The sequence below is a fragment of the Cyprinus carpio genome, chromosome A9 (genome assembly GCF_018340385.1).
Source record: "Cyprinus carpio isolate SPL01 chromosome A9, ASM1834038v1, whole genome shotgun sequence".
NCBI classification, from domain to species: domain Eukaryota; kingdom Metazoa; phylum Chordata; class Actinopteri; order Cypriniformes; family Cyprinidae; genus Cyprinus; species Cyprinus carpio.
In genome coordinates, this window is record NC_056580.1 from 30,069,854 (window position 1) to 30,096,843 (window position 26,990).

Consider the following 26,990-nt stretch of genomic DNA (forward strand, 5'->3'; position numbering starts at 1 on the left):
CGTTTCTTCTCTTTTTATTTTTCCCAGTACGAATATAATATTAAAAGACCCCAAAAAACAAGAACTGACTTGACGTGTGTGAACTTATTAAAAACGTGACCGTGGATCCGTTGAGGTGCAGTGTGATGTCTTCAATTAAAAACAAAGAAATTAACAAACAAAAAAACAAATGCTGACGCTCTTACCGGCGTCTATCCCACAATTCACAGAGGAAACAATCAACTGAATTATACAGCTACTTCATAAATTATTTACAAAAAGCAGGTGGTGTTTGTCACGAGACGGCGAAGCGCGTTCATCACACGGAGCGCCGACGGCTGGTGAAGACAGACCGAATACACATGTGAAACCAAATGGAAAAAGTGTTAAACACCAGATTATTCAAATAAAAAACTAACAAACCAATAAACAGAGATAAAAAAATAAAGAAGAACACAGTTCCGGCTGTATTTTGAGATGTCCCAGTCATCTGTCCAGTGAGAGAGAGAACAGCGCTGCGTCCTGCCGTGGGTCAGAAGAGCGTGAGCAGGACGGTGTAGGACTGGACAGGTGTCACTGCAGGACACACAGACACACTCAGAACACGTCTGACATTCACTGATCATACCTCACACGGACTCATAATGATCCCGTTGTGGTGACACTTCATTTTAAGGTGTCCTTGTTACATGTGCTTACTATTATAATAACCATTAATTATGCAGAATTACATGCAAGCTACCCTAAACCAAACTCTAATCATGTAGTAAGTATGTGTAGTTAATTAACATTACTCAGTACTTGTGTATAATTACACTGGAGCAAGGACACCTTGAAATGAAGTGTAACCGATGTAGCTGATCAGCAGTGAATCTGACTAGAATTTGAATAATTCTTATGACTTAAAGCTACTAATGTTCTCCAGCCAATAATAACTAGAGTTATTTAACAAACACAAGACCAGCTTTGAGGAGGAGATGTGTGTGTCTGCTGGACAGCTCCTGTTCTCCTTCCTGCAGAGTTTCCATCCATCCAGCCTGTAGCTCTCTAGTGATGCTGAAGCGCTTGAGGAGCTGGTTCAGGTGTGTCTGATCGGGCTGGAGCTGAACTCTGCAGGATCTCGAGGACCAGAGCTGCCTGTATAGTAACCTGCTTCACTTACACTGAGATCTGAAGACAGCGCTCTCCTCTGCGGCTTCCTGCCTCGACCCGCGGGCCGGATCCCCACCGGAGCCTAACAGAGGACGAACACACGAGAGCTCAACAATCGCTTCTCCTCACGCTCTATATCTAGTGCTGAGGAGCAGTCTGGATTATATATATTCACATGCCGGCTGAAGTGGCTAATAATGGCATGGTACTCTTCTGAATTAGCATGTTAATGTGATCTGGAATGTGATTGGTGGGCTCACCTGACTGGACACCATGGGCGGGGCTTGAAGTAACGGGGGGCGGATCTGAGGGCTGTACTGAAGCGTCTGTCCCATCAGAGGGTAGCGCAGGTCACCTGACAACAACAACATACCTGAGGATCCTCAAGATGACCTCAACACCGTACTAAACACCAGACAGGACCAGAGGACTCACCTTGTCCTGAAACCAAGGATCTGGAAAAGTGAGGCATCATGGGAACAGTGTTGAGACTGGGACGAATGTTCTTTACGTTACTGAGGTGTGCTGGTGTGGGAGACTGGGCCGGAGAGGAGGACGAGCTTCCCAGCTGAGGACTGCTCTGTGAACAAACCGTTAAACATCTCGATGAAGCTTCAGTTCATCCCAGATCAGGATGAGTTTGTTTCTTCATCAGGTTTGGAGAAATGTAGCACTGCATCAGTGTCTCAGCAATGGATGCTCTGCAGTGAATGGGTGCCGTCAGAATGAGAGTCCAAACAGCTGATAAAAGGAAGTGTTATTATGGATTATAGACTATGTATTTGAGTTAAAAACGTCTTAATGCTGGATGTGTTTCATCTTCTGTCTTCTCCAGATGTTCACTGATGGACTGGAGTGCTGTGGATTATTGTGATGTTTTTATCAGCTGTTTGGACTCTCATTCTGACGGCACCCATTCACCGCAGAGCATCCATTGCTGAGACACTGATGCAGTGCTACATTTCTACAAACCTGAACAAACGTATCCTAATCTTGAATGGTTTAATGATGAACACATTTTCAGCTTATGTTAATTTTTTGTGAACTATTCCTTTAACATTAATATGTTAAATATATTGACATATTCTATAACTCCCGACTGTATTCGTCTGAAAGAAGGATGCCCCGAGGGTGAGTACATCATGGGCTAATTTTCATTTTTTGGGTGAACTATCCCTTTAAACGATCATACTGAGACTTTGATCTTCAGCTCAGTGTTACATCTGAACTGTTTTACACAGAAATGGTGAATTCTGAAGGTAATCTGGAGTGTTCTCACTCGTGACGGCTCCAGACCGAATAATCCGATGGGCATCAATGAGCCTGATTGAACACAGCTAAAACAATTCCACCTTCTCCACTGCACCGAGCAACTACACAGAGGCTGCTGGGACACAGGTAACGCCAGGTGCATCATCACCATTCCACCTGCTGCTGGGGGCGGAGCTCCTGCACACACACACACACACACACACACACACACACACACACAGAAAAAAAGAAACAAACACACACACACAAATTTTCCTTGGAATCAAAACCGACACACACACACACACACGCACACAGACACACACACACACGCACACACACAGACACGCACACACACACACAATTACACAATGCCTCCAAGTTAACAAAAACAACAACAAAAAAAGTGTTGAATTAAATTAAATATTCTTTAAAAAGACTTCTGCTAGTTTCTCATTTTCAGTTAGATCTTGAAGTATTTAAAACAACTAAGACTTAAACTAAAACCAATAATATAAAAAAAATACACATTAATACAAAACTAATAAAAATGACAAGAAAACTAAAAGTGAGAACAGAAGAAAAGACTGATAGTCTATGAATGATGTGTGTGTAGACAGAGATATAACGGACGGTGTGATTTAACTGAACACTGAAGCAGAAGACTGATATCCAGACGTCTTGTGTGTCGCCACTGAATCAAGGACGTTCTTTCTCTCACAGCTTAATCCTCCAATCAAATTAAACCACAAGACGCTTGAGAAGGGGAACAGAATCTAATTTGAGTATTTGAGGAGCCCTTCTAGCCTCCTCTTTTAATTAGTTATGAAAGACGAGCGATCAGTGAGAAGCCATTCACATTAATGGAGGACACATCAGCGGCAATGAGAATTACAGGAGCCGTGAAGGCCTTCTTTAAGAGAAGAACAAAGCAGCCCAGGAATTACTTTTTAATTACCACCCGTATCTGTTCAGTAATGGGATTGCTGGGAGCAGAGAGTGTCATTTCAATTAGCACCTTTCTGCCTCGCAGGAACCGGCACGAGCCTGAAGGTCACTGCTGTGCTGCGGGCTCGTGATCAACACACACACACACACACACACACACACACACACACACACACACACACAGTGTGACGCCTGAGCTGAAGGAACAGAGAACGAACGCTTCGATCACACACACCAAACCCAATAAAACCGTCTTCACCGAGCTCTGAAGACTGACTACTAGAAGACAAAACTGATTTATGATGAACACCGACACTCTTATTACAAACCCACAATGAACCAGGGTTATTAGAGAGAGATAAAACTCTAATTAAATCCTTAAAAAAATTACAAATATTTGCGTTACTTGAAATGTTAAATGGAATTAAAAATGTATATTTCAGCTAGTTGCCATAGCAACATTTCTCATTTTAATTTTGTTTGACTTGATGTACTAAAACTAACACTAAAATAAAAATGAAAACAATAGACATAAAACAAAAGTACTACAACAAAAACAAAATATACGAGTAAAAATGTTGAAAATATGAATAAACACTATAATAGTGTCTCAGTGATACTAAAATAACACTGGATTGATGTGAATAATGACACTATTGTCTTCTGTATTGAATTGATTAGAGTTATTGTTATTATCATCACTGTGAAGTTTCTTTAAAATAATCTGGACTGTGTAAAGCACTATAAAAATAAAGGTGGCGATTTCTCATTTCTGATCATGAAGATGATAACCGGCCGAAGCAGTATTTGTTTGAGCTCAGTGATATTTCCCATCATCCATCTGTCAGAAGAGCGGGACTCTGGAAACATCACGGTGCGGTCCGTACCTGAGCACTGCTGCGTGGGAATCTGTTGCGAGCCGCAGGGGGGCGAGGTGCGGTGGAAGGGCATCTGCTGTGCTCCTGGAGGAGGCAGGAGCCCCACGGAGGAGCAGCTGAGGACACAAACACAGCTTCAACACGTCAGCTACACAGATCTTCAGTATTCACCGCGCTGGAGCGGCTCTGTGCTTTAATCAGCACACCCTTCTGTGAGCGCCTCATATGAAGCATGTGCATGTTATATTCACACCAGCTGCATTTCTGTTCTTATAAATCATCGTGAGCGTGGCCTATTAAAGTCACGGTCCCGAGAGAGCCCTGCTTCCTATCAGCGCACGCACAACTAACAGTTTCTAGAAGACCTGAATGAATTCTAATACTTCAGCAAATCAAATAAATGATGTGGATGCTGTAGTGAGTGTGTGTGTGTACCTGCTGGTGTTCTGCTGGTTGGGAGGAGCGATGCTGTAGTACACCTGCTGAGGCACGCTCACCTGACACACAAAACATACACACACACACACCGAGGTTACTGCTTGATCTTCACCAGCACCTTGCTCTACTGAACGCAGCGCTCACCTGGTAAGATGGCACTGACGGATACTGGACCATCATGCCTTGCAGCTGATGCCCCACACTGCCGTGTGTCTGGTTCTGCGGCGGCTGCATCATGTTCTGGTAGCTCTGCTGCTGATTTGGCATCACAGTTTGGTAACCTGAGGAACATACAGAAACACGGCGATATGAGAACTTCAGCAGCAACACGTGAAACAAACCCAGTAAAGCGTTTACTGTCCACTGACGAAACAAAAACACCCCGTCAATCAAGAAACCACTTTACACACACAACACAAACAGTTTTTAGTGAGTGAGTGAAACTCGCCTCATTTACACACCTCTGTTTCCTAGATTTAACAATTATATTTTAAGAAATATAATATTTTTAAATGATGTTACAATTCTGTGTTCGGGTTATTTTGGACTTAAAAATTATCTGTGAACAAAAAAAAACAAACACTTTTTTCCCTCATCTCTCACACTTTTGGGACTGAATTTTGTTGATGAATATGAATATGTTTGATGAACCACTACAGCATGAAATTTTTTTGTTGTTGTTTAAATGTAAAGTTCATGCAAGTAAAATGAATTCAGTTTGAAAACCTTTCAGAGTCATATTAATGTTGTTGTGTTAGAAATAAATATGTATGTTTCATAAAATCTGAACATGAGCTATAAATTCAAAGAAATGTAATTAAATTCCATTTATTCCAATGGGATTAATATTCTGGTTCCTATAAATTTCATACAATTATATATTCCAATAAAATTTCTAATCAATATTGACAAAAATAAATATATTTTGTATCATAGTTTAAGTTTTTTTGTCTAATTTAAAATTTCAAATAATATCTCAATTTATTAATATTTCTTCAACAAAAAAGGTGTAAATGCAGTAATATCATGGTAACATTCACTCATCGAGATCTTGCTGATCAGATACAATATGGTTTTATTTGAAATACATAACACTTCTTCGGATCCTAAACGGAGCAGGAATGTGAAAATAATATCCAGATTCTGAATGCATTATGAGGGTTATTCAGATATTTAGATCAGCTCTGGACTGCGGAGCAGCTGGACCTGATGCACGTTTGCAGATTCATCTCATCACGTAGAGCTAATGAAGCCCTCACCAGCTGAAGGCTTTACACCACTGCTGATCTCAGCAAAGCAGCGGCGTCAAACCTGCCTCATTATACAGCAGCTTACGCCACGGCTGCGAGGTCTCGTCTGCGAGGTCTCGTCTGCGAGGTCTCGTCTGCGAGGTCTCGTCTGCGAGGTCTCGTCTGTGTCAGCGTGAGAACAGCAGGTGCAGGGAAGGGCCCATCATGAGCAGGGTCATCTGCATTGGTGTCAAGGTTATCGAGGGATGCTATCAAACACACTCTCCGCAGAGGAGCTGCTCTGTGGGACCTTCCCATCTCTGCTGGCTTTGGCCAAAGGGACGGCAATCAATTTAACCCAGATGAGCACAGAAGCGGGACAAAGGAAACGGACGGCCCGCGGCGAGGAGACGGCGAACGCACGCTATTTTTAGCTCTTTTCTCTCACCTCCACTGAGGAGCAGAGCATGATGGGAATGTCATATTAACAGTCCAGCTGAGCGAGCGGGAAGAGAACACTGGAGTCAGGAACATCTGAAGGGGTTCGTTCCAGCTCTACACACAGCATGCAGACATTATTCCAACATGCTCCAGTAAGATGAAAATAAAATGTAGAAATACAGGTTATTCACATCTGTGTATTTTTATTAGAAATGAGCTCATTACATGAAACCCAGCAGAGGTCAGATCTGAAGTGTGTAAATCTGTAACTTCAGACTAAGCGGTTTTACACGGATGCGTTTGATATGAATGATGTGATCGTGTGATGTTTTCAAGATCCAGTTATAGAAAATCAAATAAGACGAGCAGCTTTTATTTACCATATTATACAAACAGACATTACCACATGCTTATTTAATATTTAAAACATTTTTAGATTAAACATTTTAAATGTTTTTAGAAGTCTCTTATGTTTACCAATATTTATTTGATCAAAAATACAGTAAATAAAAATAATATTCTAAAATATTACTACTTTTTTTTGGAAACTGTGATACTCAACCATTAAAAAGTTTGGGGAGACAGTAAGATTTAAAATGTATATATATACTTTTATACATCAAGGACGCATTAAACTGATCAAAAGCAACAGGAAAGACATTTATAATGTTACAAAATATTTCTATTTCAAATAAATGCTGTTCTTTTGAACTTTCTGTTCATCTGTGAATCCTGAAAAATAAAATGTATCACAGTTTCCACAAAAATATTGTGCATCACAACTGTGTTCAACATTGATAATAATCAGAAATGTTTCTTGAGCAGCAAATCATCATATTAGAATGATTTCTGAAGATCATGTGACACTGAAGACTGGAGTAATGATGCTGAAAATACAGCTGCACATCACAGAAATACATTACACTTTAACAGAGATTCACAGAGAAAACAGCTGTTTTACATTAGAATAATATTTCACTGTTTTTACAGTGTTTTTGATTGAATAAAAGCAGGTTTGGTGAGCAGAAGAGACTTCTTTAAAAATAAGTACTACAGACGTACCACAATCTGCCAGTAACTGACCCAAAAAAGAGAAAAGAGTTCAACATTCAAACGGCACAGACACTGAAGGGTTAATGTTGTGTGATCCTGCAGAGACGAGTGTTGGAGGACGAGTGAGGGGCTGGAAAAGAGACCGGTTCACTGTGAGAATCGTAGGGCGTCTCAGACAGTGCCTCGGCCCCGAATCCAGCCGCTCCGACAAACACCCGCGTCTGTCCCGTTCCCATCAGCAGCTCCCACGCCTCGCCTGCACTCGCAGATATTCACTGCTTCATGAAAAGCTTCTTCAGTTCAATGCAGTCTAACATCTGTCGCTGCGCAGGTCTCAGAAGAGAACAATACGGCCAAAACAAAACCTGTATTGTGTGTGTCAAAGGGCCGAACACCTGCGTCACTGTAATTAGCTCCGAGCTGCGATCTCCTGCCCCGCGGTGCTGCCTCGTTTCCTGAAACAATCACCGTGTGTGTGTGTGTGTGTGTGTGTGTGTCTGTGTGTGCATCACAGTATATAACCACCAAGACAACAAGCACAACAAGAGAGAACCACCAAACAACAAGCACACCGAGAGTGCTGATCTCACTGTGCTGATAACGGTCTCTGCTCAATCTGACCCATGCTGCAGTGCAGAATTAAACCACATCATGCTGGTTTGGTCCGGTCAGAGGAGAACTGGCCCCTGACTGAGTCTGGGTTCTCCCAGAACTGAGCTGGATGATGAATCATTATCAGCACATGTTTGTCCTGTTTGACACTGTAAAGCTGCTCTGACACAATCTGTATTTCAGAAAGCGCTGTAGAAATAAAAGTGACTTGACTTAGAATCCGTCACTTCTAGATTCCCAAACATTCACGTTTCAAATCTTGCAGTAATCCAGTGAGATGGTGGTATGAACCAGGAGAAGCTCACTACTGAGACTAAAGCCCAAATACACAGAACTGTGGAAACTTCTCTTTTATTTCAATGAAATGAATGTACTATATTTAGTTTGACTCAATATTTTTCATTTTTATGTTTTTTTATGGTACTAAATTATATTTATGTAATGGCTATGATCCATTTATCACTCTTTAATCACTTTTTGAGCAGAGACCTGAAAATAAAATTTCCAGCTTAAACTGATAAATCTTGATTGTTTTTTTTTATTATTATGAAAAATGCACAAAAATTAAATTTTTAAATTTTATGATTGTATTATTTTCCAAAACATGTTTTACTCAAACTACATGAAAATCAAAGCCATAAATCTAAAAAGCGGCGTTCTGAATTAGAATGAGATATAATAAAAAATGAGCTTTCAGTGAGATTTCATTTGGCTGCAGTACCAAACGTTTCCACTAGATGAAAAATTAGTTTCCAATGCACTCATTTTTGACTGCTAACAGCACAAGTGTGACTATTTTCTTTTCAGGACCATTTAACCTTTTTTGAATCATGTCCATGACGTTCTGTTTTGTGTGTGTGTGTGTGTGTGTGTGTGAGTGTGTGTGTGAGTGTGAGTGTGAGTGTGTGTGTGTGTGTGTGTGTGTGTGTGTGTGTGTGTGTTCACAAGGCAAGTGCCAAAACCTTCACAAAGGTTGATGTAAAAAAAATAAAAATAAATAAAAATAAAAATAAAACCAAACCCAAAACCTTTTCCGGTCAAAAATGAGTGAAGAGCAGAGGGTTAAAAGGACTGTAATATATAGAGTGCTGTCTGCTGTTTAGCGGTAGTGTTCTCTCTCGTGTGTGTGCAGTGATGTACCTGGCTGCTGCGTGGCTGCGGGAGGCATCTGACTCTGACCGCTGTAGGGCACTGAACCCACGGGCAGGTACTGCTGTCCACACACCGGGAACTGACCGGGCGAACAGTAACACGCCGGCATCTGTGACGAGAACAACACACGGTGAACTCCAGCGACGGACTACAATCACTGAACTCAACACAGCTGCAGTGTGGGATCTCTGAGGGACCAGGGCCCATACCAAGAGCTGACCGCTGTAAGTCTGAATAATGACACGCCTCAGAGCCGTTAACACACACTGAACACACAGCATCACTAATATAGTGCTCAACATCACGCTCAGGAACCAGAAACTCTGAAACACTGAGGAAAACCTTTCAGTGAAGGTTAAACTAAATAATTTGGGAGTAAAATATTAACTGTTGCACATTGCATTGGTCCAGAAGTGTGTGCATTTTTTAAAATGTATGCAACTGCTGTGTAACAGCTAATTAGAAGCACCACAATTAGATTTGAATTCAGAGCAGCTTTACCGCTAATATCGAGTTTGTTTCATAATTCATGAAATTTGCAACATTAACTCTGTTATTGTTCTGTTAATTACTGTGAAGCTGCTTTGAATCGGTCTGTATTGTGTCTAATCAGTTATAATCAGATGTTCTACACACACTCGCGCTCTTCATGCCCTCGTGAACACTTAGATCAAGTACGTCACGTAAACAGACAAGTGTTGGAGTGCAAATGTTTCGGGACAGACCCCATGTGTGTGAAGAATGTGATGCGTCTCACACCTGCTGCTGCTGCTGCTGCTGCTGGCTGACCGCAGGAAAAGAGGGGCTGGCCACAGTCTGTCCCGGCGAGGACATCACGTATCCGGTCTGATGCAGCGGCGGATAAACGACTGCATGAGCGTCACGGCCGTCCCCCGAGGCCTGCTGGACCAGCATCATGTGACCGAACTGAGCGCTCAGATTGTCCTGCTGAGAGAAGAGCTCACACTGCAGCGCTCTGAATACATGAACACAGAGTAAACATACAGAACTACAGTGAGATGTGCTCCTATCAGTCTGTGTGGATTACAGTAGACATGGGAAGAGACCAGGCTCTTTTCTATTCATTAAATATTAATTCCAGTCTCTGCTCCTGCATTAATTATTCAAAGCATCTCCCACTCTTTTAATTAGTCATTAAGGGATGTTTACTGGCTGAGGGAGGTCAAGAAAAAGAGGTTATCAGAGCACATGATGTGCGTCCCAGTGAGTCCTGATGGGTTTGAACACGCTTCCTAAAATACCCAACCTACTGCGTCCCTGCAGTGTACTTGTTTATTTATTTTAATTGCCATACCAGCATCTATAGCTAGGTCAGTGCATTTTAAAAGAAACAAATTGTTATAACAGTAGTTAATGAAAAAAACATCAACTGACAACCAACTCACATCAGTATAATGTAGATATAAAAAAATAATACAAAAGTAATAGCACACAGTGTTTCCCAGACTGGGGTTTCAAAAGACTAGTTATTAGTAAATCATAAAAATGTTACATTAAAAAAAAATATATATATACATTTTATTTGTTTAGCTGCATGTCATGTGACCACCGTGAACATGCAAACGTGTTAATTATTGAAATACTGACATAAACACTTTATCTAAAAGAGGTTCGGCTGACATAAAAGGAATCTGTGCTCTGTGGGACACGAGCGGGAGGCTTGAGCAGGGGATTGTGGGATTGAGTGAACGATGAGGGAGTCCAAATGATGAGAAACTCTCGACTACTCAAAGGAGACGCACAGGGTAAAGCACACAGAAACACAACAGAGTGACGGGACAGGAAGTGAACAGAGAGAGACAGGAAGTAGCAGGAGAGAGCTGTAGGTACCACAGTGAACGGCTGGACCGGTGGGTAAGACAGCGGCGCGTGCTGGACAGACCAGAGAGGCTGAAGACAGAGCAGGAAGGAAATGGATTTAGTTCCAGATGTACAGGATGGAAAAAGGTGGTGTTAGTTTACAGCACAACATGAACTCAAATTAATTTCCCATCATCCTCTACTGTCATCAGAAGAACATGTCACTGATTAATTCAGAATAGCGCTGGAAGATTCATCTGTCCTTAAATAATGCATCACACCTGACTTACAGACCAGTGACATCAGAGCCACTAAACTCACCTGTGCCATGACGTGATTGGTGGGCTGAGCGGCTGGAGGCGGAGCTACGGATGATTGACATCTGGAGGCCTGTGAGGTCATGCTGGGACTGTAGACGACAGCACTGCCATCTGGGTTCAGGAACGGCTGACCTGAGATCAGTCAAGAGGACTGTAGATCAGTAGAGGCTCCTAACAGAGCGGATACACACACACACAACCACACGCACACACTCACTCACAAAGACATGCACTCACACACACTCTCAGACACATGCACTCACAGACACTCACACACACACACACACACTCACTCTAACAAACACACACACACTCACTCTCTCTTTTACACACACACACACTCACACACACACTCTCAGACACTCTGTGCACAACAGCACTTGTATTCGAAGTAAACATTTCAACCAGAAACTGGAGTAGAAACACGGTTTTATAATTAAATTTAGAAGTTAATGTAAAAACTGTCTTAGGTGCAATTTGTTCAGGAAACTATTATTTAATGAAAAAAAAGATAATAGAAGCAATTTTATGTTAAGTCGTCTGAGGTATGTAGCAAACCGTCATTTCTGTGAAGCATCACTCCACAATATACAGCTAATCCCAACTGCGTGATTGTTTACATTGTTGCAAAATGTGAAATATATGATCACACAGCTCTAATCCGCTAAATGCGCCTATAAAGCACGAATATATTAAGGTATTATAAACATTAACATTCTGATTTTCTGTTAAGCCTCTTTGAGATGAAGTTGACTTGATGCTCATGTCCAGCACTGGCTCATCTGTTCACACTGAGAAAGATGAGCAGAACTAGATTACGAACAGTGGTCTAAATGAGGTCAAATCTGAGAGGGAGTCTAAATATAAACCTGTAAATTATTACAAACGAAGCACATGATACCATTTAGTCTTACAAACACCCTCACTGAGCTCTAAGGCCTCGACAGAAGACAAATTTCCCTTTTGCAAAGTCCTTAAAAGAGGTCAATAAGCAATTACACAGCCATGCTGCCTGCCCGTTTAGCCCCGCCCACCGATTCTACAGCGCTGCCCGTTTAGCCCCGCCCACCGATTCTACAGCGCTTTGGAGGAGCCCCCCCACCGATTCCTACAGCGCTGCCCGTTTAGCCCCGCCCACCGATTCTACAGCGCTGCCCGTTTAGCCCCGCCCACCGATTCTACAGCGCTGCCCGTTTAGCCCCGCCCACCGATTCACGTCTTTTGCAGAGTCTTGCACACGAACAAATGTCAATTCCAAAACAGTGGACCAATCAGAAGACCCTGGAGGCGGGGCAAGTCGGCATGGCAACGGTTTTATTTGAAGGCAACATGGTGGAGGTGGCATTCAGTGTGAGCGGCCCTTAACACATCATTTATTATTCGATTTCACTATCAAGAAGAGACTTCCAGTAAAACCTGTGGTGAAATAATGTAGCGTAACATCCCATCATACAGCTGGAGTGTCAGTCTGAGCGACGCAGGGTTAAGATCAGGGTTAGGGTTAATGACGTCATGCATGCGAGAGAAATCAGCTGTAGCGTTTACCAACCTGTGTGCGGGTTGACCAGGATACTTCCGGCCGGTATCCCCGCGGCTTCCAGCGGAAGCAGATAGTAGCTAGCGCTAGCCGTGGACGCTGGCGGCTCATAGGAGACGCCGCTGCTAGCGCTGACAGCGGGGAAGGCCATAGGCTGCGCTAGAGCCGCGGCGGCCGGAGGAGGCTGGGATCGAGAGAGCGACCCCGTGGACGAACCTACGCTACTACAAGAGTCGGAACCTAGAGAGGAATAACGGCATTAACGCACAGACAGAGGGGAAGAGCAGCGGATAATGGAGATTCATTGGGGATCGTACCGCAGTTATTAAAACACTCCAGAATATGGAAGGTCAGACGAATACCAAAAAGAAGAACAAAACAATTACACAACTAAATAACACAATAACCGACGCAATGGCAGAAGAGAATAACTGTATTAGCTGAGAACGACATGTTAATTAATTTTTTATAAGTGTCTCGCTTCATTTCACTATTTGTGTGTTTCTCTCAAATGTGGAATGTTTTTTCTCTCTTTGAAATTAAAACACTAAATGAGTTTGTGTGTAAAAGGTCATTCTGGAGGAGGACGGTCATTTTTGTGATCGTATCAAAGAAGTCTCTTCTGCTCACCAAAGCTGCATTTATTTGATTAAAAATACAGTAACAATTACAATTTAAAACTCTGTGAATCTCTGTTAAAGTGTAATGTATTTCTGTGATGTGCAGCTGTATTTTCAGCATCATTACTCCAGTCTTCAGTGTCACATGATCTTCAGAAATCATTCTAATATGATGATTTGCTGCTCAAGAAACATCTCTGATTATTATCAATGTTGAACACAGTTGTGCTGCACAATATTTTTGTGGAAACTGTGATACATTTTATTTTTCAGGATTCACAGATGAACAGAAAGTTGAAAAGAACAGCATTTATTTGAAATAAAAATCTTTTGTAACATTATAAACGTATTTACAGGCACTTTTCATCATTTTTTAATCAAACTTTTTGAATTAAAGCGTGTTTTTTTCTGGTACTGATCCTAAAATTTTAAATAGTAGTGTATCATATTGTCAAAAAAAAAAAAAAAAAAGGATTTTACACAAAATTATAGTTTTTACTGTATTTCGATGTTTTTTATGCACCCTAGCTGAATAAAATCTTACCAAGCCAAAACCTTTAAAGGTTAGTGTATAAACGATCACCAATGAATTCAGAGGACTGAACAAATAGCGTTAAGAAAAGAGTGTGAATATCAGAGCATGCAGTGAGGCACAGATGAGTCACTTCATAAAACATGCTGTTATTGCAAGAACATAAGACTGTATGAGAAGAAAAGCAGAGGGAGAGTGTGAACAATCATCACTGAATCGGTCCGTGCGTCCCTCACCTGTGTTTGAGAGGCGTCCCGCGCTCCTGCTGCTGCTGGAGCTGTCTCCGCGGGTCAGGACCGGGATGCCGCTGAAGCTGCTGGCTTTGGTCACGGTGGGCTTCAGGTTGAGGTTGGAGCTGTCTGAATCAGTGCTGCTCCACGGCCGCGGCTCTGAATACTGGGCCTCGTTCTCTGAGCTGCTTTGGAGGCTGTTCCCCGACCGACTGTCCTTCAGCCTGCACCAGGAACACCAGACAGCTTTAGAGGAACAGCTTCAACACACCTGAAGTCATCAGACACGAGGGACGCTCACAATCACCTGAAGATCTGCCGTCTCTGCTGGATGCTGTTACACACCTCGTCCTCCTGAATCCTGGAAACATGTCGCTTATTACATTTATGCATATCTGGCTGATGCTTTTATGCAATTCATCGAATTCAAGGTGCACATATTATCAGTTCATGCGTTCACAGGGAATTGAACCCACAACCTTGGTGTTACTAACATGTTGATCTGCACCAGTTTAGTGCATGAAAACAACCCTCACTAAACATTTATGCATTTAGCAGAAGCTTTCATCCAAAGCAACTTACACTTTTTCGGTTCATGCATTCCCTGAGATTCGAACCCATGACCTTGACATCATGCTTCGCTGTTTGAACTGATTGGAGCAACATTATTGTCTTTTTAGAGCTAGAATTTTAATTGGTCTCATATCTGATGAAGTTTGATTCTCACTGATTCTGTTATTTTCCTGTTTATCTCTGAGAAGCTGCTTTGAAACGATCAGCATTGTATAAAGCGCAATAGAAATAAATGTGACTTGACTTCTGACACTCACCTTTTATCCAGCGGGAAGGTGTCTAAACCCTAGAAAAGAGATGCAGTGTTTATTTTCATGTCAGAGAGCCATAAGCACATGATGATGTAGCTGTAGCGTCTCTCACATCAGCGAAGATCCTCTCTCTTGCTCTCTGATACTCCTCCTCTCGCTCCTCGATGGACTTGCTCCTCCTGTCCTCCTTTAGTTTCATGCGCATCTGAAACAGCAGTATCACATCACATCACGCCGTTACTCTGCGAGCTAATGGCTGGTTTGATCTCGCTTCATTAGCAGATCTCCACCTACCACACTGTCGTCTTTGTCGACGCTGGAGTTGTCCCTTTTTAAGATGTAGCGCTTCTGGAAATCATCCATCTTGACGTCTTTGATGTGTTCTGAAAACTTCTGATCTGGTCTGCACACGAACGGAGAGAGAATCAAAGTGAGAAACGCTGCAGGAGAAGTTCACAGCCGTCACACAAACACGATCCCCGCGAGCCCGACGCAAATCCCTCATAATTACGCTTCTCCTGCAAAACTCATTTCAAAGGGATCAAATGCAAAGCGTTTTGTTTTCAGGGGTCTCACGCTGAACGCTAGCATGCGGAGGACACTCACATTCGTGTATTGCTGGTTTTGTTGACGATGACACATTTGCCGGTCTGGTCCACGTTGTGGTCTAAGCCGAAGTAAGCAGCGACTCTGTGCAGGAGCATTCGGTGATAGGAGGTCATGGGCGGAAACTTCCTCCTCTGACTCCTGAACAAACCAAAAACACATCACAAACTCACCATTTAAATGTGTTCACAATCATTAAACTGTTAGGTTTATGCATTCAATTGATTAGACATGCCTTTGTGCATTGAAAATTAAACAAACTATTAAAACTGAATCCAGAAATATTAAAGTGTGTGGGGGGGGGATTTGGGAAAATTAAATGGATTTCAGGAAAAAAATTAAATTAATTTCATATGGCCTTAATATGTAATTTTTGTTAAAATTTTTAATAAATTGTTGTTAAATTGTATAAGTTATATTTCAATTAACTATACATGCCTTTTGATTATTACACATTTTATTAAACCATTAAAATGGAAAAAATGGAAATTGGAAAAAAACTCTAAAATGTAATTTTTGTTAAACATTTAATAAATTGTATTAGTTTTATAATTTCAATTAATTAGACATACCTTTTAAAGACATGACAGTTAAAATATAAACAAACCATTAAAACCAAATCTGGAAATATTAACATGGAATTTGGGGGGGGGGGAATAATGTATTTTGTTTTTGTTAAAACTTAATAAATTGCTGTTAAATTGTATAGGTTTCATTATCTCAATTACTTAGATGTGCTTTTTGATTACTAAAATTAAATTTGAGTTAAAATCAAATTAAAATGGAATCCAGAAAAATGTAAACAGAAAAAAAATTAATCCAGAAAATCTAAAATATACAAAACGTAAGTTGGAAAAAGTAAAATGGATATTATGAGGATGACACGGAGCTACGATGAAGGACTTACTCGTTAGTACTGATGAAGTCGAGGATGTCCTGCTCCAGCTGCAGCAGCATCATTCGGTCCCTGAAGACGAACGACTGCAGTTAGCCATCGCTTCACAGAATCTACTGCTCCGTTCAATTCATAATGATTCAATACACAAATCCTACCAACAGTAATCATTACAGACTAACAGTACTAATATAACCAGGAATTTCCACAATGGGATGCATGTCCATCTCTGGAGGTCAAATGAGATATGAGGGTTTGGTTGAGGTCAAGCGTGTCACCTGGGGTTGTTCTTCAGTGTGTTCACCAGGAACCCGTGCAGGTCGATGCCAGTGGAGTCCTTGTATTCCTGACTGGAATCTGCACAGACAGGACAACACACGTGTGTGCTTTCATAGCCCCTGAAACATCCGCACACAACTCAGCTCAACCCAACTTAACCCAAACTAACTAAAACCAACTCAAACCCAAACCAACTCAACTAAAGCCAACTCAAACCCAACCCAACTCAACTCAAACCAACTCAACCCAACTCAAACCAGCTCAACTCAACCCAAACTAACTAAAACCAACTCAAACCAGCTCAACTCAACCCAAACTAACTAAACCCAACACAAACCAGCTCAACTCAACCCAAACTAACTAAAACCAACTCAAATCCAACCCAGCTCAACCCAAATTAAACCCAACTCAAACCCAACCCAGCCCAGCCCAGCTCATCTCAGCTCAACCCAAACAAACTAAACCCAACTCAACTCAAACCCAACCCAGCTCAACCCAACTTAACTCAAATCCAACCCAGCTCAACTCAACCCAAACTAACTGAAAACCAACTCAACTCAAACCCAACCCAGCCCAGCTCAACTCAACCCAAACTAACTAAAACCAACTCAACTCAACTCAACCCAACTTAACCCAACTCAAACCCAACCCAACTCAACTCAACCCAGCTCAATTTAACTCATCCAAACTCAACCCAACCAAACCCATCTAAACTCAACCAAACCCAACCCTAGCTCAACCCAACTCAACTAAACCCGACTCAAAACCAACCCAGCTCAACTCAAACCAACTCAAGTAAACCCAACTAAACCCAACCCAGCTCAACTCAACCCCAACCCTAGCTCAATTTAACTCATCCAAACTCAACCCAACCAAACCCATCTAAACTCAACCAAACCCAACCCTAGCTCAACCCAACTCAACTAAACCCAACTAAACCCAACCCAGCTCAACTCAACCCCAACCCTAGCTCAACTTAACTCATCCAAAGCCAACCCAACCAAACCCAGTTAAACTCAACCAAACCCAACCCAGCTCAACTCAAATCGACTCAACTAAACCCAACTAAACCCAACCCAGCTCAACTCAACCCCAACCCTAGCTCAACTTAACTCATCCAAAGCCAACCCAACTAAACCCAGTTAAACTCAACCAAACCCAACCCAGTTCAACCCAACTAAACCCAACTAAACCCAACCCAGATCAACTCAACCCCAACCTAGCTCAACTTAACTCATCCAAACCCAACCCAACCAAACCCAACCCAGTTCAACCCAACTAAACTAAACAACTCAACCCAGCCTATCCCAGCTCACCTCTGGACAGCATCTTGCGTGGCATTTTCTCCAGTTTCTCCAGCTTGTTGGCACTTCTGTCTGCATCATCCTCGTCTGCAGTAAGAGGAGATTCTTCTTTGTCAAACGTCTGCAAGAGTCTAATATGATCTCCATCCTGCGGTTAAAAACCAACACAACACTAATGGAGCTTGACAGTAAGCCAACATTTCAATGAAAATATACACTTCAACTAGATTTTAATGTGTTTATGCTAACTCAATCATATTATTAATAAAACCACCCATAATGCAACTGAGATTAAATAACTTCAATTAATAATAAGTTAACTGCGGTTTCAAAATAGTATTTCTTAGAGTGAGGAAGAGAGAGAAAAATTACACCATTTTAGATAATCAAGATTTGTTTGACCCTCCGAGAGAAAATAATCAGGCCTTATTCTGTTATTAAGGATAGAGAAAATCAGCATAACCAAGACCGGAAACTATCAGAACACCCACATTTACATTTCCTTTGTGTCCAAAAACTCTTCCACACTGGAAGCTAAAACGCTGCATAATATGTCGTAAACAATAAAAACCAGCCAATCAGAAGACGGTTCATCTGCCCCCATCACAACTTGTGTGCACTTTCACGTCACTGGATTTATTATGCAGCTCAATTTACCTTAAATAACTATATAATATTAAGATATTACTATGATGCAAAAGAAATAGTCACAGCAGGACAAAACAATCAGTACGACTGAGACAGCATCATCTGCTGACTGTACTCATAATATTCCACTGAACATGTCACTGAAATCACTTCACCGAGTCGAGCAGCGCCTCATGAGTGTGTCTGGAGATCTAGAGCACGTTTACCTGCTGATCTTGAGGCAGTTGTGTGGTTATCGTGGAAGGACAGGGTTCTTCACAAATGGCCAGGCTCCGAACTAACTTTACCTTTGCGTTCGACTGGAGAAGAGCATGAACGAAGTTACACAGAGTCTCTGACTTTCACAAGCACACGTACATGAGCGCATGGCACAACCAGACCCTGAACACAGGGATGAAAGAACAAAATCCCATGCAAACATAACAAACACGGGTCCTGGATCACAAGATGCCGGTGGATCGTACAAGTGTGTGATACTAAACGAAAAATGAGCAGCATGCAGAACTGAACCACATCATGACGACACCGAACTGCTGATAACACACAAGCCGCCCACTGCAAAGAGTTCTGGGAGGAGACGGAGCAGGCGAACACTGAAGAGCTCATGCCGCTGTACCTTGGGTCTTTTAGCACCTGGTCCGGGTGTTTGCCGCTGTACGGTGAGCAATGAGACAAAAGGAAGCAGGTCAGTCTCACCGAACTTCATGTTTCTGAATCACAAACTGCAGAGAGCTCAGCTCTGCGTGAGAGAAAAGACCACATACTGTACATCCAAACCACTTAGAGGAAAACATCTGCTTTTCCTGCACCGTGTGCAGCTGAACAGATCATTAAACACCACGAGTGAACCAGCTGATCTTCTCCTCCATATACTGTGTTTTCACTAAGACGAAATTGAGTTCTGCTTCTAAATTCAAGGGCAGGAATATTGAAAAAGTGGCTTAAAACAAATACATATTTGACACTAAACCAGCTCTGTGATTTATGAAAACCGTTCAGTCAAATATCTTTGACACCGATTAGATTAATAAAGCAGGAGTGTCAATCAAAGGCATTATTAGAATTACAGCCGCAATCTTCTTTCATTAGACGTGAGAACAAAGAGTGTCACGATCGTCAAACGTTTCTTCAGGATACACTAGAGGTTTCTGCTAATATAATAGAAATATGATCCATCAGGAAGAAAACCCATCACACAATCACTCTGAATGATACTTAAACTATTAAAAATCATACTTAGAAATCTGAAAAAACTAGTTTTATTAAAATGATACTTAAACTGAACAAAAAAAACTTTTTATTACATCAATATATTAATTAAAATATCGAATGTATGTTTTGTGATCACTGCATAAATCACTGAACAATACTTAATACACTGAAAAAATATTATATACAATAAAACTGAATATTTTTGAACAAATTCTCTACATAAAACACTTAAAAAAACTACTTAAAATACACACACACATTTACACACACACACACACACACACAGTGACTCAGTACATCATTTGTTGTCGTGTCTTTTGTCTCAGTTGTTCTCTCAGTCTCAGCAGGCAGACGAGGCTGATTGTTAATAAGCACAGGTTGTCTTTTACTGAATAACGGCGGATGGTTATTCAGCTTTAATTGGCTATTGAACATCCTGTATTCCCCGAGAGGCTGAATCTGGCAGGAGGCCACGGATCCTCAATGACAGCCGATGCTGGAAGAGTCTGTAACACACAGGCAGAGCTGCGACGGAGGAGACAGACAGATGGCTCACACATCCGCTCTCTCTTCCACCAGTGTTTCTCAGGGACGAGAGGCTCGACGGAGGAAACGTCTCCATATCAGACAGAAACAGAGGAATGTGTCAAATCGAGACGCAGCGGCGCAACCTTCAGCATCCGTGTCCGCCGCTCCTCACAACACACTTACACACGATTGACTGGCTGCGTTAAAGCAGAACCATCGCTGAAGATTTGTTTTGCCGTCCCTTGCTCTCCGTACAAACAAAGACACAAACGCTTCTGAAGGACCGAGTGTGCTACAGCGATCAATACAGCGTGCAGGTCATCGCTCCAAAAGGCCTGCAGGGGGTTCACGATCAATTTAAAACAGATCAATAATTACACAGCTGAACTGCTGCCGTTATATATTTTCATAAATATTTATGTGTTTATTAAAGACGGCCACAGAACAGCAGCGCGCGAGCAGCATGTGCTCCATGTAAAATAATATTATTAGTAGAGCTGTCACACTATTAATATTTTAATCAAATTAATTACACGATGAGCTGAATAATCTAATAAATTGCACATCAACTTGTGCTGAGAAATAACCCCTCAAAAGATCATTTAAATCATTACTGTGTTACATGTTTTTTGTTTCTTGAATTTGAATATTGACTTTTTTTAATGAAAATAAGTATGAAACTGAAAGCGCCAGCAGGTGGCAGCGAGTCACTGTCTTCATGAGCGAGTCACTGAATCATTCATTCAACCAGTTAGTTCAAACTGCTGATTCATTCAGAAACAAAGCTGTAATGGCTCTTCATGAGTGAGTCACTGATTCATTGACTCACTCAATTTGTTCAAAACTGTGGATTCGTTCAGTAACGAATCAGAGATTCTCAACCGTTCTGCTATACCTTTGAACTATTTTTTTGTGAAATTGATCAAAATTGATGATATTGTGTCACACAATATGAACTTCTTGTTTATTGAACTGTTGTATAAATGAATCTCATTTGCAGTCGTGCAGATTTTGGGGAAAAGCAGCACTCTTGCTGGTGTGATATCACTAAACTATATCATATGATATGAATATTAGAGGGTGATTTATGTTTTGTGCTCATATCTTGAATGTTAGGCTCATATAACTGCATTCTAATAGACTTCATCACGTCGTCCAGCATCATGATCATCAGTGTGAGATGACGGACAGTCTGGACCAGACGCTGCGTTAAATACATGAATCATTATAACCTGTTATCTTTAAATCAACCGTCTTCTGTTTTCATCTCGTTCTCTCTCTTAAGCCTTTGAGCTGTTGTTCTTTAGGCTTCGACCTGAAAGGCAGAAAGAGCAGCGCGGCTTCCATCAGGACATCATTACCTGCGGCTCAGTCCTGTCCTTGCTGCAGCTGTCCTCGTGCTGCTGGCTCTGTGACGTGTTGAGCTGGCGTTCATCTGCGCTCGAGCTGTTCTCGTCCAGAGCTCTCATAGTCTCTCCGACAGAATCAGACATCTTCATCAGACACGGCTACCTGGAGCGTCGACCAAGAGCCTGGAAGCTGGAACACATGCCAATTATCTTATCAAGTGACTGCAACATGAAAACATTTAGAAAGAAGCCACTAATAGTGAAAATAAACACCCGATTCAGTTGCTTCTGAAGTGCATCATTAAACTTGTAAATCTCTTTGCTGCTGCACATCATCCTCCGTCAAAATGCTCTAAATTAGCATAAACTTATATAAAACTGCATGACGTCTTGTGTGACGCGGTCGAGTTCTCTCGGGAGACGCTATACATGAGCGCCGCTGCCCAAAACAATTAACCTCCAACAATTATGAGCCGAGTGTCTCACGCAAGAATCTGAAGAGCCGAGCGAGCTAATGAGAATTACACCAATCTCAGACTTTCATTAACACGTCAGCGCAGAGTGAGATTTCTAACACGCGAGACGCAGGAGCGATGACACCTCTCCCAGACGCTGGAGAAACCTGTGAACGCATCCGAGAGCTCACCTTCCTCTCAGTCACACTGCAGACATTCACACATTCCTGCCCTCAGAAAAGCACTTTCTAATAATCTTTCACTCATCAACAAAATGTGTTAGAGAGGAAACTTCTTTAAATTTAAAATTCATTAAAAATGTTCTGAGGACTTGCCTTGAAGCAACACTGTGCACCTGTGCAATCAATCTTTATTTTCATGTAAGGCAAGACACCACAAGTGAAGAGTGAAAATAAATAAATAAATAAATTAAAAACTGCAATGTTTTTTCAATTATTTTTTTTTTGAAAGGTTATATTTAAACATGCAAGTGATGGATCATCTAATTAAACATACATCAGAAAATACTGTCAGCAGACAGAGAAATATACATTTCAGCCTGTTTTTAGGAGTAAAATGATGTATAAATCTGTGTGAATGAAATATGAACAAATCTTAAAAATACAGATATGAATAAAACTGTAAAGTTTGGTGTTTGTAAGAGAAAAACAAACTGTAGATATGGATTGGAAATTAAATCTACAGATGCAAATAAATAAAGAGCAATAAAATAAATACTTAAATTAGTATTTTGATGTTTTCTTTCCACTAGTCTGAAAACAAATCTCAGAACTGATTAATTCATTAAACTGTGTCTCGCCTCAATCCAGTATTTTCAGTGTTTATCTCATGTAAGTAAAATTCAAAACACACATGAAGGTTTCTCTCCAGTGCAGTTCGTTTTCAGTTTTGTTTCTTTACAAGCACCAGGTCAAATATTAGCGTCAGAATGCCTGTTTGATTGCAGTACTGAGGGTCATTTTATGCAGGAAAAGGACCAGCGTTGTTTTCATAAAGGGATAAACAGAAGAGGCGTTCATCGGCAGCCGTTACCCAGTGTTCTGCTGAAGACCGAACCCTCGTCGCTTCAGTGGCGCTGCGGAGCGTGTCGTCGCATGAGCCCATGTCCCCTTCACCGGCCCCGGAGCCCCATCACTGCAGCGCGGGCCGCCCACACGCTCATGTCCTTCAGGAACCTGCGGACGCAGAGAGACCGGTCACAAACAGTTCTTAATGACGTCTGCAACCCATGCGGTTTTCATGGCCAAAATATACAAGTGCTGCATAAATACAATAAAAGAAAATAAAAATACAGCGGTTTTTACACTAACAGCTTCTGGTAAAAACAGGTCCTTAAGTCAGCTCTGATCGCGAACTCAAGCGAGGTTACAGTCACCAGGGGCTTGTTACGGAGAACGAGAGCTGAAACTACACGTCAGCTTCGAGACAGAAGCCTGCGAGTTTTATTCTTTGACCTTTAGCGAAGCAACACGCCGGACGCTCTGAAAAGCAGCCTCTTTTTTCCCGCGAGATGAAAGCGTGTGTGGAACGGAGAGCGCAGCTAAACACACACTCCACGCTCACAATGAGGCGCATTTATCAGCTGAACGCGCGCCGTGGCCGCTGCTGCATTATTAAGAGGCTGATGGCCGCGGCTGATTGATATTCATGAGCTCTGTAGCCCCGGGGTGTGTGTTCTGTCATCGGTCTCACACACACACACACACACACACACACACACTCTCTAGCAATCATGTTGCACAAGGTAGCTGTCGAATCGTGGCGTGTGGGAGTGATGCAGTGCTCGCAAACATCCCTCCAAATCAATCCTGCAAACTCTTTCCTCTCTCAAACAGCATTCGGAGAGAAACAGCTTGTTCTGATGCGCACCGGACGCGAGCCGGATGTCCAGTCTCGACGGGGGATGAAGAGGAGGAAAGGGATGAATGCCAGGATCTGGAGACACCATACGCTTACAGATACGACAGCACCTTCAAACCAGCACAAAGAGTGCACAAATACAACACACGATGCAAATGCACAAACATAAAAACGGTTCATCTGACACCAAATGAAATAACACTATTGTCTTTTAGATGATATTTGATGATGTTTGCATCATTCAAACAATCTGAATTGTATAAAGGACCAGAGAAATAAAGCCTGACAAGCGTCTGGAAACCTCAGAGTGTGTTTGTTTTCCTGTAAAGCGTCTGTTTGGTGTTTGAGAGCATCTGAGGATCCACATTCAGCGCTAATAGACCGAAGCGAGACAGAACCGATGTCTGAATGAGACGTCGAGAGCTTCACGGTCGAGCGCGCCGGGAACTGCTGACAGGAGGACTGGGAAAATGAAAACACCGTTTGATGGCACTATCAATCTGAACTTACAGCCCTTACATCTAAATGAGAGCGAGCTGTTGCTGTCGCACATGTATTGATTGTGTCAGCGCAGACAAATAAGCTGTTTGTTCTGCATGCGTTTGTGAAACGGCACGAGAAACAGATGCTGCCTTTTTTAGCCCACGACTCAAACATGGGAATTATTTTCAAAAAAAACCATTGCGGTAGCAAAAATCAGCAGTCAGTTTAAACAGCAGTAGCACTGCAATCATTTATGCATTTAGCAGATGCTTTATCTAGAGAGGAACAACCACATATCAGACGTGTCATCAAGAGTAATCTCTGTTCTTGGATTGCATGCGATATCAGCATTTATTCCTTCATAACCGTGCCGTCTATATTAACACAAGCCCCATCTGTGCCACAACACTGTCATTATTTCTGTCAATTATGCTCAGATGATTGACAGCCGCCTAAAAAAAAAATTATTCCAGTAAAAAAATTTTATTGTTATATAAATAAACAAATTTAGCGGTGAGTCTTGTGATATTAACAGAGTTTTTAATTATATTCTGAATACAAAAACATGTCAAAAACAGACTTTTAATTGAAAGTAACAATTGTGCAAAACGAAAGCATTTCTGAATCTGATTTCTCAAGACGCTCGAGTGATCAGACGCCACGCAAAACACCCCGAACAAACTTCAGTGAGATACAACAACCCAGCAATCGTCAGCAGATCGAGTGCACTTCACAGCATCTATTACAGTAATCGGCTCCTAGAGCACATCATGAATCTCAGCAGAAGTGACCCACGATGTCCTCATCTCACCCGATCGCAAACACACCACATCCATCTCGCATCCGAGCTTCACACATTCAACTCTCTGAAACCAGCCCCGTTTTCACCCAAAACACACTGCCTTAAGCACAGTTTCAGTTTCAGAACGGTGCTGGGCTCGGGGTTACCTGTCCGCACTCACCTGACGCATGTCAGCGGTCATTATTTCCATCGGTCAGAGGGTTAGTTTCCATAGTACCAGAGGCTGCTGCGCTCCCTAAAGCACCCTCCTCCTCCACCTCCTCCTTTCCTCCTCCTCTCCGTGGCTCGGTCTGCAGCGAGAGCTCCTCCGTCTGCTCCTAAACACCGGAGCCCATGTCTGAGACTCTCGCCGCAGCCTCAGAGACAGCAGCAAATCAACGGCTGGCCGGCGTGATGTCAGCAGCGCTCAGCCACTCAGAACACACATCTCTGCTCGCGGCACGTCACTGGCTGAGCTGAGCTCTTCATTAGCCAAACAGCCCCAGCCCGAGGAGTCGGGGGAGACGTGGGTGTTTACCTTCACCCCCAACCCCAAAAACACACCCGCAGCGCAGAGATGGGTCACACGCGAGCGCCACTTCAAGTGCGTTTAATCAATAATTGCAGGGCGCTTTTCATTCTGATTCAATTCTTCTAATTGCTACGACGTCTGAGACGCTCGCTTCCATACGGACAGTCAATTAAATTCAATTCATTTCCATACGGACAGTCCCATGACAAATAAACATTAAATAAACAGAAAAATAACATTCAATTATGAATCAAACTCAGCTGAAAAGCAGCTCTACAGAAGACAATAGTCATATCAATTCAGTGTCAATGTTGCAAAGTTCATCAATTAAACAAAACTGATTTTTAATTCAAACAATAAAGCATCTTTACAGAAGACAAAGGTCTCAGTTCAATGTTGATTCAGTTCAGTTCAACAATATTGATGTTCATTAATTATCAAACAAACTCAATTTTAATCTCTACAGAAGACAGTAGTGTCTTTAATTAGCGCAAATTTGATCATCAACAAAATACAGTTAAATTGATAATATTACTGAATATTAAATGCCTAACAAACAAAATAAAGCAGTGCCAGCAGACTGTTTTGTAATAGAACAAGCACATTTATTCTTGCAGAATGTTTGATGTTAATTTGATTGTAGCCTTAACAACTAGTGAGGTGATTAAAATAATAGATGCACATGCAATGTAAAAAACATGCATGAAAGAAGGTAAAAACGTCCCTGAAACAATCCAACATCATCTGAATAACTGTAATTTACATATAAATAAAGAAAAATTCTCATTTAGTTGTGCTCCCATCTTTACACTTCCACTGCTCTGGAATAATTGCACCGCTGATAAACGGCACGCTGGAAATCTCACACCCCATAATCAATTTATTTCAATTGTGCGTGTGAACTATTACTCAAAGAGACGAGATGAAGATTTCCTCCCGGACAGACGGACACAAGCGCGTCTGCAGCAAGGCACTAATATCTGTTTGCAACGAAGCTTCCTCCGAACGCCATTACATTAG

The 26,990-nt window shown here is 41.9% G+C and overlaps 1 protein-coding gene across 1 annotated transcript; it reads right to left on the bottom strand.

The window, feature by feature from the left end:
• On the bottom strand, positions 1-25,827 carry LOC109072718 (R3H domain-containing protein 1-like). Its single transcript, XM_042764473.1, has 27 exons — positions 25,620-25,827; positions 23,347-23,489; positions 21,851-22,028; positions 19,366-19,401; positions 18,956-19,048; positions 18,114-18,249; positions 16,797-16,875; positions 16,531-16,590; positions 15,624-15,764; positions 15,312-15,420; positions 15,130-15,222; positions 15,024-15,052; positions 14,501-14,554; positions 14,200-14,417; positions 12,824-13,051; positions 11,276-11,406; positions 10,985-11,044; positions 9,893-10,081; positions 9,122-9,242; positions 4,791-4,927; positions 4,644-4,705; positions 4,218-4,324; positions 2,411-2,580; positions 1,567-1,711; positions 1,392-1,486; positions 1,142-1,213; positions 1-555 (listed from the first exon to the last, which is right to left on the bottom strand). Exons 3-27 carry the CDS (start codon positions 21,986-21,988, stop codon positions 553-555), a joined length of 2,706 nt encoding a protein of 901 aa, XP_042620407.1. The 5' UTR covers positions 21,989-22,028; positions 23,347-23,489; positions 25,620-25,827; the 3' UTR covers positions 1-552.
• Between the last annotated feature and the right edge of the window lie 1,163 nt (positions 25,828-26,990).

Coding starts and splice junctions, on each gene's coding strand:
- LOC109072718 (XM_042764473.1), bottom strand. CDS start 21,988: ATGAAGATGTCTGATTCTGTCGGAGAGACTATGAGAGCTCTGGACGAG. Junction 11,045..11,275: donor CCAATCACGTCATGGCACAG/GTGAGTTTAGTG, acceptor CTCTGTCTTCAG/CCTCTCTGGTCTGTCCAGCA. Junction 1,487..1,566: donor ATCCTTGGTTTCAGGACAAG/GTGAGTCCTCTG, acceptor TGTTGTTGTCAG/GTGACCTGCGCTACCCTCTG.